The sequence below is a fragment of the Ceratina calcarata genome, unplaced genomic scaffold (assembly GCF_001652005.2).
Source record: "Ceratina calcarata isolate Rehan_Ccalc_2016 unplaced genomic scaffold, ASM165200v1 scaffold16.2, whole genome shotgun sequence".
In the NCBI taxonomy this organism is placed as follows: domain Eukaryota; kingdom Metazoa; phylum Arthropoda; class Insecta; order Hymenoptera; family Apidae; genus Ceratina; species Ceratina calcarata.
In genome coordinates, this window is record NW_017137284.1 from 371,618 (window position 1) to 384,127 (window position 12,510).

Here is a 12,510-nt window from a genome sequence, read left to right on the forward strand (position 1 = left end):
AGAGAGACAGGAAAGAAATCCATTATTCTAGCTTTTTATTATGATAAAAAATAAATCTCAATTAAAATGATGTGTCGTATTACTAAAATCTAAAAAACAATTCTACTGGTATGTCCGTCCAATTTTCATTGCGCGAGCCTGTATCAATCTCTTCTAATTCATTCTTCCATTCAACCTGTACCCACTAACTAATCTGTCAAATTAACAAACACAAACGCGTCGAACCGCCGCTAATAAAACTGCAACCAACTAATCCTCAACAAAACCTTTTCCTAGCATTCCGCCCCCGCAACCGTTTCTCCACTTGCCCTACCGTAAAGAGCCTCCCCGCTTCGTTCATCGGCCTTTCTCAGCAGTAAGTAGAGATGGGTTCGAGTTCGCACAGATGCATCACACAAATAAATTAAATTGTAGATAAATATAGATTTATAAATAATTGCCTGCTGTCTTTAAACTGTCTGTAGCCAGTCTATACACATTTGCAAATGATTCAAAAATAATCTACTGAGGTAAATTGTCCAGATTTATTTTATAATGTTAGCCTGACAGTTTATTTGATTCTAAATTGGTCAGAGATTGAATATCCATGAGCTGTTTAATCCCATCGCTGGCCAGCACCCTCGTCACAAGCCGGCGAAGAAAGGGACCTCCAGTTCTACGTCGTACGGCACTGGTTGCTGTCGGAGGTTCTCTTTAACAGAGAAAACACTCCGCAAAAGAGAAAGAGAGAGAAGAGACGCGTCACCCACCAGCAGGCGTCCGTACGGCGTTGCCTCTCTCGTCTCGTGCTCATTCCTCATCTCATTCTCGTGTCCGGCACGGTGTACGTATCACGGGGATCGAGTGTACTGTGCCCTGGATCCATCGGTTCTCGATCGGCTGACTCGCCCGTCGCTCGATCATCGTCCACGGATCCGTCGTCGAAATCTCCGCCAGAAACCCGTTATTTCGAGGGAGATAGAGTTCGCGAGTTAGGCAAGTAAACGATGTTTCTCTTGCTAAGCTCGTTTTGCTGCTATTCTCGTTTTTCGCGCTACGTTCCTCCGTTTTAAACGCGCTTGCACTCATGCCGTGACGAGATTTTTTTTAATCGATCCCTTCTCTCTATTGCACAGATTTAATAGAGAGCGAGGAATAAGTAATATAATAATACGAAATATATTGTAGAATACATAATAGATTGATTACGAATGAAAATATCCAAATATTATTTTTTGCCTTCGACGAATTTTTCAATCAATTATACTTTTCGTTTTTATTAAACAAATTTAACAGAGCAAAAACTGTGTGACATAAATATATTAAATATATTAAAGGATCAATTGCATTTTGAATGCAGTAAGAATTGCAAAAATTGAAATGATCGATGATAACGGAGTGACATAAAAGCTTCATTCAAGATAAAATTGTGAATAGTATTGATAACATCGATGATTCATTGCCTTCTGAAGAATGTAGCAAATCGCAGGTAGTCAATGGGTTTACCGTAGGACAAACATATTTTTAGGACTGTAATGAGATTAGTTTTAAACCTAGTGATTCATCGAATAGCAAAAAGAAATTCAAACTACAATTGCTCTTAACATATGATCGTATGATTCTAATATGACTTCTATAAATGTATCTTCTATCAAATATGATAACGTGTTATTTTCACAGATAAATTTGTTAGAATTTAATCGATTAAAATCGAAAATATTCTGCTTTCAGCTGAAAAATAATGCTCATGGCTTAGACTCGGTTTAATAACATTAATCGATCGAAGGGGTGGAAATGGCTCGAATAAATCAGACGACTTTTGCAATATTGTTATTTGCAATAACAATTGCAGCAAGTAAGTGTTACTCATTAACACGTTCGCACTCGGTATATTATCGCGGTTATCAATTAAAGTTTTTCCCCGGTTTCAACTTTATCGGGAAACATTATATCACTCATCGGACATAACTTGAATACAATTTTTTAGCAATACGTAAACGGGGTCAGATATCTTATGTAGCTTACTGTAACGAAAGAGAAATTACAATTTTGTCGAAACGCGCGCGGAACAGTTGGAGTTTGTCTATCGACGATCACAACGTGTTCTCCATTCATCGCTCTTACGAGAAGACGTTTTATCCATTTTGATTAGATAGCGATTCGACCCTTCGACCTGGCATCCTTCTGAACTTTCTCAAGTTTATTTCGGTCTCCAAAATCTAAGCGGTTTAGAAGCATACATACAACACATTTAGCATTAATATCATAATAAGAAGGATTATGGGATTTTAAATGTAGAACTATTGTACGTATGTAAAATCAGATATTAGTAAGCGTTGAAGATAAAGAAAGGGGTGTTGTAGGATCAATCCAGAGGGGAGATATGTCACCCACGGAGGTGACCGAAGAACGCCATTATTGGCCAAAGCTAATCGCTCCCAGCGAAAGAGGTAGCTTATTCTCGCTGGTCTCAAACATTTCGTTCACTCAAACAATTAAAACCAGCATGACGTTAAGACTTAATCCTCCCTTCTACAGAATAAAACACTCTGTAGCGTTATCTATTTAAATTACCGTAAAAACGAATGGTTGGAAATTGATATTCACATTTCTTCTTCTGAAAACAATTTTAGGCACCTTTTCCCTTTTTAATTTGGTTAAGGTGTTTACACCTGGACGTTGTTCTTCCAACCACTAACTTCTGGCCTCTGGGAATAACAATAATACAGTGTAAATAACAATTTTTCAATTAATGTAATTACCAGCGTAACGACAATCGTACTAGTTGACAGGGTCTGAGATGACTAAAATCGTGGCTAACTCAATCCGCTTTTGAGATATTTATTTTATAAATTTCTTATGTATTTAGGCGCACAGATAAAGAGAAAGCATCCCTGTGAGCAGAGTTCGTGTTATCCTGCCACGGGAAATCTATTGATCGGCCGCAAAGATCGGCTGACTGCTTCATCTACTTGCGGTTTAAAAGGGCCAGAGAGATATTGCATCGTTTCGCATTTGAAGGACCGCAAGAAGTGTTTCTTCTGCGATTCGTCACTACCAAAACAGCAACATAATATCGAAAATATTGTTACTGAGTAAGTAAAGTTCAAATAAATTAAATAAAAAATATTTTCAGATTATCAAAGGAAGCGAGATAAATATACTATACAAAATTATAATCAGTATCAGCTTATCTCTCATTTTACAAAAATCATTAATATCACAACTTTATTATTTACTTGTTTATTTATGGTCGTATCGGATAATAAATAGTTATTAGTCGTTATAATATATACATATAGTAAATAGATTCTTACCACAGAATTTACAATTTTATTGTTTTATTTAATATTCTAGGAAAGGATGGTGGCAAGCGGAAAATGGGATGGAGAACGTTTGGATACAATTCGACTTGGAATCGGAGTTTCACTTCACCCATATCATAATCCGTTTCAAGACGTTCAGGCCGGCCGCGATGCTGATCGAGAGATCGTACGATTTCGGGAAAACCTGGCAGGTTTATCGGTACTTCGCACACAATTGCGACCAGTATTTCCCGGGAGTGTCGACGGAACCACCTCAGAAACTGACGGACGTTATCTGCGAGACGAGGTACTCCGGCGTGGCGCCGTCGACTGGAGGTGATGTTATCTTCAGGTATGCATACATGTAAATAGTGATAAAAGTGATCAAATCGCATAAGTATGCGCTTAGTGGCGAGGTCATTGAAATGTTACTGACACTTCGCTTATCTTGCAACACAGGCTTGCAGCCGAACATTCACATAATTTTATTAGGTCACTCCAATAAAGTGCAACGTAATTCAATGCACTTATTACAAAATTATTTTACTTATTAAGAATTTCTATATTATTCTTTACCTATTAAAATACTAAATGCAATTTTCTTTAATGATTTCCAGAGTACTGCCACGAAACTTGGAGATAGACAATCCCTACTCGAAGGAAGTGCAAACCCAATTGAAAATTACGAATCTTCGTATAAACATGACTAGATTGCATACTTTGGGCGACGATCTCTTAGACGATCGAGCCGAGACCAGTGAGAAATACTACTATGCCATTCAGAATATGGTGATTCGTGGATCCTGTTCCTGTTACGGTCACGCGTCCAGGTGTCTACCACTTCCGGGCGTTTCACACGAGGAGAACATGGTCCACGGTAGATGCGAGTGCACTCACAACACTACCGGTTTAAATTGTGAGAGGTGTCAAGATTTTTATAACGACCTCCCATGGAAACCGGCTGTGGGCAAGCAGACCAACGCGTGCAGACCTTGCAATTGTAACAACCACTCAACGTCTTGTCATTTTGATGAAGCCGTTTACGAGAGATCTGGGAGAGTGTCTGGCGGCGTTTGCGATGATTGCCAGCACAACACCAGAGGACAGAATTGTGAACTGTGCAAACCGTTTTATTATCATGATGTCACGAAGGATATATCTCATACCGAGGCGTGTCTGCGTAAGTGTTCTTGCAATTTTTTTATTTTGACACCAACTTGCTTCTTCATTCAAAAATTATAGGGATTCGATTTAATTTCTTTATACAGCTTGTAATTGTGATCTGGGTGGTTCTTTGGACGACGGCATATGCGACTCGAGAACCGATCCTCTCAGTGGTGACGAATCTGGACGCTGTCACTGTAAAGCGAACGTGGAAGGTCGTCGATGCGATCGTTGCAAGAACGGATTCTGGAACTTCGACCCCGAGAGTCCCGAGGGTTGTCAAGGTACATCAGTTAATTATTATAATATTAAATACTAGTCAAATTTATTGTTGATTGATTAACAATAGTAAACAAACAATTATCTGATATCGTTTTAATGAATGAAAGAATCGACGTGACGTGAACTTTGTCTTCAGCTTGTACCTGCAACACTTTGGGCACCATCGACAATCTGGGGTGCAACATGTTGACTGGCGAGTGCACTTGTAAGCGTTTTGTTACTGGCCGCGATTGCAATCAGTGTCGACAGGAGTACTGGGGTCTCTCGGAGGATCCGGACGGTTGCAAACCTTGCGATTGCGATCCTGGAGGTTCGTATGAAAATTCATGCGATGTAATAACCGGTCAGTGCCGTTGCAGGCCTCACGTCAGCGGCAGGACTTGCAACCAGCCGGAACAGAGTTATTACACAGGATCGTTGGACTTCTTGATTTACGAGGGTGAATTGTCAAGAGCTACTGAGGTAATTCTGCATTTTCCTTTTCATTGTTTTTAAAATCTCATATCTGATAAAAAATAGTACCACACAAGGATTAATACAATTTTTAATTGTTACATTCTTTTATAATTATAATTTTTAATAAAAATCGCAATTTCTTTGCATAGAATTGTCAAGTGGTGATCAGAGAACCGTACCGCGACGGAAGGAACAGTACATGGACTGGAACTGGATTCATGAAGGCATTAGAGGGCTCGCTTTTGAATTTCACAATCGACGATATCCGTAAAAGTCTGTGGTATGACATAATCGTCAGATACGAACCGGTCCAAGTAGGTCCTTGGGAGAATGTTCAGATAATCATTGAGAGAGACGAGCCGCCGGATCCGAATGGGCCGTGCGCTGACTGGAGGCCGGAGCAGGATAAATTGTATACGCAGCTTCCTTTGAGATCGAGGAACGTCGTCGTGCAACCCTCCGTTTGCTTGGAAGCTGGAAAACGGTACAACGTTGTGCTGCAGTTCCGCAAGTTCAACAATCAAGTGGACACACCGTCTGCATCCATTCTGGTCGACTCGGTGTGTAAAAATAATTCTTTTAAGAACTAAAAATAACTTAATCGATGTAAATCAATTAACTATTAATTTCATGCATTTATAGAAAAATTGACTGTGCTTAATGTATAAACATTTCGCATTAAAATCTGTCTTATCACCGATATTAATCAATCGATCTTTATTCTCAGATCGTCCTGAGACCGAAGATAGAAGCGATACCGTTTTTCAAAGACCCAGTAGTCGGTGAGCTGCGCCGGCAAGAATACGAGAGATACTGCAACGATTACTTCAACGACATCAATGCAGTCTGGTCCATCATTCCAGATGTTTGCAGAAAGTATCACAACAGCATCGGCTACTATGTTTACGATGGAGCACATTGTAAGTATATTTTCAGAAATTTTATTCATAAATACGGAGGGAATTAGAAATATTCAAGATTGTCCACTAGTCATTGATTAGATCATACAGCTTGTCATAAATATATTGTTAAAATACAGAAATACATTCATTTAACGATCTCTTTTAATTCAGCATACTTTAATAAAATTATTAAATAAATTATTGTATAATACATATTATTAAGTTTTCTAAAATTTTTATAGCTTGTGATTGCAATCCCACTGGATCTCACAGTTTGCTCTGCGAGAATTACGGAGGCATCTGCCCTTGCAAGCCCAACGTAGTCGGTAGACGCTGTGACCGTTGCGCACCTGGAACCTACGGTTTCGGGCCGGAGGGTTGCGTTCCTTGCGATTGTGACGGCGTGGGAGCTCTAGATAATTTCTGTGACGTGGAGACAGGCAGGTGCAAGTGTCGGCCGAATACTTACGGTAGAACCTGCGGTCAGTGCGAGCCTGGTTTCTGGAACTTCCCTCACTGTCAACGGTGCGAGTGCAACGGCCATGCCGAGAGTTGCGACTCGAAGACCGGAGCTTGCATCAACTGTCGAGACTTCACGACTGGACATAATTGCGACCGGTGCATTGAAACTTACTATGGTGATCCTAGAATTGGCGCTGATATTCCATGCAGAGCGTGTCCCTGCCCGGGTGAGTTATACTTACAATTAGACTCCAGATTTTTGGGAAAAATTAAACATTTATAATTTCAATTGGTATTTTCTTGTTCTAAAAAAAATGATAATGTATATTCTATTTTTTATGTTCTGCGTATTCGCAGGAACTCTGAATTCTGGACACTCGTACGCCGAGAGCTGCTCTTTGGACTCAGTGACTCACGACGTGATCTGCGAGTGCTTCGAAGGCTACGCCGGACCCCGCTGCGAAACCTGCGCGGAGAATTACTTCGGTAATCCCGAGGTACCCGGCGGCAGCTGCGAGCCGTGCAATTGTAACAACAATACCGATTTGCAACGACCTGGCAATTGTGACCCGCACACCGGCCGTTGCCTGCAGTGCCTATACAATACTGACGGTGCAAATTGTCAAATTTGTAAAGCAGGATATTACGGTAACGCTCTGGAACAGGATTGCCAGGACTGCCAGTGCGATGTATTGGGAACGGACAGAAATGCTGGGACCTGCGATCATCGGACGGGTCAGTGTCCTTGCTTGCCGCATGTCATTGGATTACTTTGCGATTCTTGTGAGGAAAATCACTGGAGGATTGCCAGTGGCCAGGGATGCGATCCTTGCATGTGCGACGCCGTTGGCAGCGTGTCCGACAGATGCAATCCGTATGACGGTAGCTGCGAATGCAGACAAGGCTTCGGCGGCAGACGCTGTAACGAATGTCAATCGAACTACTGGGGCAACCCGAACGTAGAGTGTTACCCCTGCGACTGCGATCTGACCGGATCTGCCAGCCAGCAGTGCGACAGAGAGACCGGAAAGTGCGTCTGTCACAAAGGGATCGGCGGTGAGAAATGCGACATGTGCGATCGTGGTTACTACGGAAACGCGCCGCAATGCAATCCCTGTGGCGAGTGTTTCGACAACTGGGACTTGACATTGTCTGGCCTCAGAAATAAGACGGATCTCGTGATAGAAGAAGCGTCGAGGATTCAAAAAGTCGGTACGACTGGCGTTTATAGGCAAGAATTCGACGATATGGACGAATCTTTGGAACAAGTGAAAGCACTGATCAGTAACGCTTCGATCAGAAGTCAAGATTTGGATGAATTGAACGACCTGGCGATCGAATTGAACAACAATGTGTCCGCGTCCACGAAACAAATAGAGGAAGTGAACAATTTACTGGAGAATGTCAATCAAAGAGTGAATCTGGGCGACGCTGCTCTCAAGAATTTGAAGAACAGAACCAAAAGTTTACATCAGGCAGCTGCGGATCTTAAAGAAAATGCAACGAGACTGCAAGAGGAGAACGTACAAGGCGCTTTGAATGTTACGCAGCAAATGGCTGAGCAGTCGAAACAGGCGGAGAAAACGGCAAATGATACCAGCAACATTCTCGCCGATGCGAAGAGGTTCAGCAAACACACGGAGAGCCTGCTAGGGAAAAACCGTGCCTTCGTCGAGTCGTCGCAAGAGAAGAACAAACAAGCTTTGGATCGGATCGGCGAGAAGCTGAAGAATTTCAACAGGATCATGCCGGGATTAAATCTGCAAATGTGCGGTGATAACGTTACGGACTGCAGTAGCGTGTGCGGTGGTGCCGGATGTAGTTTCTGCGGAGGCTTGTCCTGCGATGTGGGTGCTGTAACCAAGGCGAATCAAGCTCTGGACGTTGCTAAACAACAGGCTGCGAAGATCAAGACTCATAAAGACGAGGCTGAACAATTACTTCGTAACGTAAGTTTCATTCGATAAATTGTAAGAAATATCACGGTTCTTAATTTCATTCAATGACTGTATTCACTTGAACAGAAAACAAATTTTCTTATGTTTAGATGATTCAAGTGGAACGCGATGCAACGACGGCCAGATCGAACGCCCAGGATGCATTCAACTATGCCTTGCGAGCCCGTACGCTCTCTGATGAAGTGATCAAAAGCGTATCCAACGTGAACGATCAAATTCGAGACACGTTGGACGAGGGTGAACCCACCCCAGCTATGGTCAGAGATCTAGCCAACGAGGTCCTGGCAATGAACATTCAATTAAAACCCGATGAGATCAAAGAATTAGCGGATCGTATAAAAAATATCGTTGGCTCGCTAACGGATTCGGAGAAGATCCTCGCGGACACCAGAGACGACCTTCTTCTGGCTGTGCGATTAAATGAAAGAGCCAATAGAAGCAGGGAAAACGCGATCCAGAAACAACTTTTAGCAACGAAAGTGGCGGATCTTTTGAATGATGCGCAGAAAGCTCAAGATCGAGCTCAAGTGGCGATCGAGCAGGCTGATCGTGACGTTAACAGGTCGGAAATGGATTTAGAGGAAATTGCTGAGGTGACTAGGGGCGCTCAGATGCAAGCAAACAGCACCACGCAAAGAGTCGAGGCTCTGGACGCTCGCTTGAAACAACTGCAAACACAATCAGTGAGAAATGATTTTGTTCTCAATCAGGAAATTGGTGTAGAGGCAAGTAAAGTCGCTGCAGAGGCGCAGAATGTCGATGCGAAGACCAAGGAGCTTGCTAAAGAGTATAAACGAGCGAATGAAGCTCTAGACTCGAGGGTGAATAAAAGCAGAGGCAGTATATTGAGGGCTAAGAAGCTTCTGCAAAGAGCTTCAGAGCTCACTGCTGATACGTCGACTAAATCCAAAGATCTGGACGGTATGGAGAGCGTTTATAAGGATAATGAAAGGATGCTCTCTGATTTGAAAACTGATGTGGATTTTCTGACTGCGGAAATGGAGAAGCATTTAGCAGAAATCGAGAAGAAGGCACAACAGTACAGGCAATGTACTTCTTGAATTATTCAAATTAGTCTTTTTAATCGAAGTCCTGAAGTAATGAAATTAAATTAGCGAAAGCATGTGTTTGCACGAATATCAGATGATTTTATGTAAAAAGTACAACTTCTTTTTTAAGAACGATACATGTTTACTCGCTTTTTGTATCCACATTATTTGTTATTTGCACAACAAATATAACAACAATATTATTTCGTGGCTCCGATTAGAGAATCTCGAATTGGAATTCATATTTTTGTGCGAATTGATTTTTTATACATTTTATGTAATTACATTAGAGAGAAAGAAATTTTACAGTGCCATATTCGCGAACAGAGGCCATTTATTTGTTAATTTACATTTACACATATACGAAACATTTTTAAAACAAAAATTTGTTTATCTTTAATAATCGTCTTCCATGCAGAAAAATGCATTTCTTCTCTTTGTGGACCAAATATTTAAAAAGTATAGAACAGAGCATTTAAACTCTTGATCACATGATCTGATTAAGAATAACAATACAATTATACGTACTTTAAAAGATGATTTATTATACGTAGAAAATGACTGATATAGTTAATGCAGAATTAAATATTAATATTGTTATAACTATTAAAATCTGATACTAACGAAATAATCAATAGCATCATATAGCATCTTTTGCACAAGTTATAATAGATTTATATCGTTCAACGCGCCTGAAACTATATATGTATAAATTACTGTACTTATGTACGAGCATGCATTTATATATTAAGACTCGATGCAATAGATAGAAATTTTTTACCTTGTAAATATAATACATTTTTCTTACACAAAACTGCATTTCCTCTCTTTATAAAGCATTTTTATAGATGGAGATATTTTAAAGAACATTTTCATATTATATTTTTAATACATGTAATAAAATAATTACAATGAATCGCACTGTAGAATATTATTGTAAAACTACAGCCTTATAGAAGTGAAATTCGAAAGGGAAGAAAAAAGATGGAAAAATTGTTGAGAAGTACGTAAAAGAGACTTCCTAGGTAAAAGAGAATCATAGTTACTTATTTATGTACTGCAACAATCGATTTATTGACATTGTCAAAGATTTACTATTCTCTGTTCTCGTTCAGATAAGAAGTGGAACAATGCTTCAAACCAAAAGTTTGTCAATTGTATTTAAGTAGTTTTGTAACAATAGAGAACTAAGTACGTGTTTGGAAAATAAATGTGTTATAAAACTAATCCTGCATTTTTAAATTCATTTACCTTCGTCCCATTCCTTTTAATAATTGTATAATATATAAAAAACATAATCAGTGCTCATCATAATAACTCTCCAGCAAAAACGAATTTCATATGAGTTGTACAATCTTCTGACTTAAAACGATACATTTTTGATAAAGAACAACCACAAAACTGGTGGATTCGAGTGATAACACCATTTCCTTAACTTAACACATTTCTTCTTATCGTTGGTAAAGTTATGGAAGAACCAGACCGGAAGTTTAACCAAGGAATGATAAAATTCTTACGTTCGGACAATTACGTCATACAATCTGAATTTTCTGAATGAATTCTAAGAATGTAAAAATTAGCTCGAGATTCATTCCACCAATTAATTATTATAATTTAAAAAATCCCAAACGATATTGAATTGATTAATCATAAAAAGTCGCTCTTGTATGAAATGAAAAAAAGTTTTCCGGTTATCAACTTGCATATTTTTTCTAGTCGATACATACATGTAACACGGCTCCTTTATAAAAATAGTAATCTGTAGCCCACGTGGTTTATTATCGTAGGCTCTGGTTTCGATCTACACGTGCGTCCCACCCTTTCAAAGATCTCTGTCCCGTCTATCTGCATTTCAAACTTCCTGAACCGACATCCGTGTCGATCTCCAGATCTCTTCCTTCAATCAATCTTCACAAGAGCTAACAATTTTTCTTTTACGAAATATATAAATCGATACATAAAATCATTAATACAGTCAAAATGTCTGTTAAATTAATTTTTATATTATCAATAAGTTGGTTGATTATTTCATACATTAAAATAAAATATAAACATTTGTTTTATAATGAAGTGAAATAATTGACAGGACAATGAAATCGGTATTCCTAACACTATTATTATAGAATGTGTATAGCGTTTATAATTCTTTATTCACATGCAATCCTGCAGATGCTTACAATTCAACAAATTCGGAGAACGGCATTTCGTATGCACCAAGGTATATGTTACACAGTCAGACACACCTCGCCCTAAGTCACCCTTTCGGCTTTTAGAATCGTCGCTCCGGACATCGGAGGGAATGGTACGTATGCATTTCGTGAATAGACGGCACTGTTGAATTGAAATGGTGTGTACGGCCCTCGTGGAACTATGCATAATGAGTTCATTCAGAGCACGCGCGAGCAGTGGTTGTCCAGCATTCCGCTATCAGTTATTGCCAGTATTTTATTATCAGAACAGGAGTAAAAAGTAATAAAACCTACAAGCAGAAATGCAAAAACGTAAAATCATTTGTTAACATGTAGGAACTGAGTATAGAAAAAAGTGTGTATCAGTATGGCGATGATTTATCGCAAAGGATTTTTCAATGTACGCACGTCTCACAGACTTTATCGTTCTGGTATTGCCAAGATTTATTGCTACCAATTTTTACTACATGCAGATTATAGTTGTCTGTATGGGTAAACGTTGAACTCTTATTCTTGAAATGAGAATGATGAAAGAAATCTTTAATGATTCCTGGGTGAATCTTAATTACTACACATTTTCAAGTGAATAATGTCTTTCTATTTAACAATACAACAGCACCACTGTTAATTGAGAAGGAAAAAATTAATCAGCATAAACCCACATAAGATCAGGCCTGGTTTTGGGAGTTCCCTTATAGATAACTTATCAGCATAATAAATATAGACTACGATATTCCGGCGTTTTTACTTATCTATATGCTTAC

General features: G+C 39.5%; 1 protein-coding gene across 1 annotated transcript; it reads left to right on the top strand.

The window, feature by feature from the left end:
* The first annotated feature begins 2,320 nt into the window (after window positions 1-2,320).
* Window positions 2,321-10,784, top strand: LanB1 (laminin subunit beta-1). The gene is made up of 10 exons (XM_026819748.1): window positions 2,321-3,074; window positions 3,337-3,636; window positions 3,902-4,464; window positions 4,553-4,732; window positions 4,867-5,192; window positions 5,336-5,746; window positions 5,914-6,106; window positions 6,331-6,777; window positions 6,908-8,499; window positions 8,598-10,784. Exons 1-10 carry the CDS (start codon window positions 2,839-2,841, stop codon window positions 9,567-9,569), a joined length of 5,220 nt encoding a protein of 1,739 aa, XP_026675549.1. The 5' UTR covers window positions 2,321-2,838; the 3' UTR covers window positions 9,570-10,784.
* Window positions 10,785-12,510: the final 1,726 nt, after the last annotated feature.

Bases quoted from the DNA above. Each gene is read 5' to 3' on its own strand.
- LanB1 (XM_026819748.1), top strand. From the start codon at position 2,839: ATGTATTTAGGCGCACAGATAAAGAGAAAGCATCCCTGTGAGCAGAGT. The intron at 3,075-3,336 runs GTAAGTAAAGTT...TTAATATTCTAG, and splicing joins ATCGAAAATATTGTTACTGA to GAAAGGATGGTGGCAAGCGG. The intron at 4,465-4,552 runs GTAAGTGTTCTT...TTCTTTATACAG, and splicing joins TCATACCGAGGCGTGTCTGC to CTTGTAATTGTGATCTGGGT.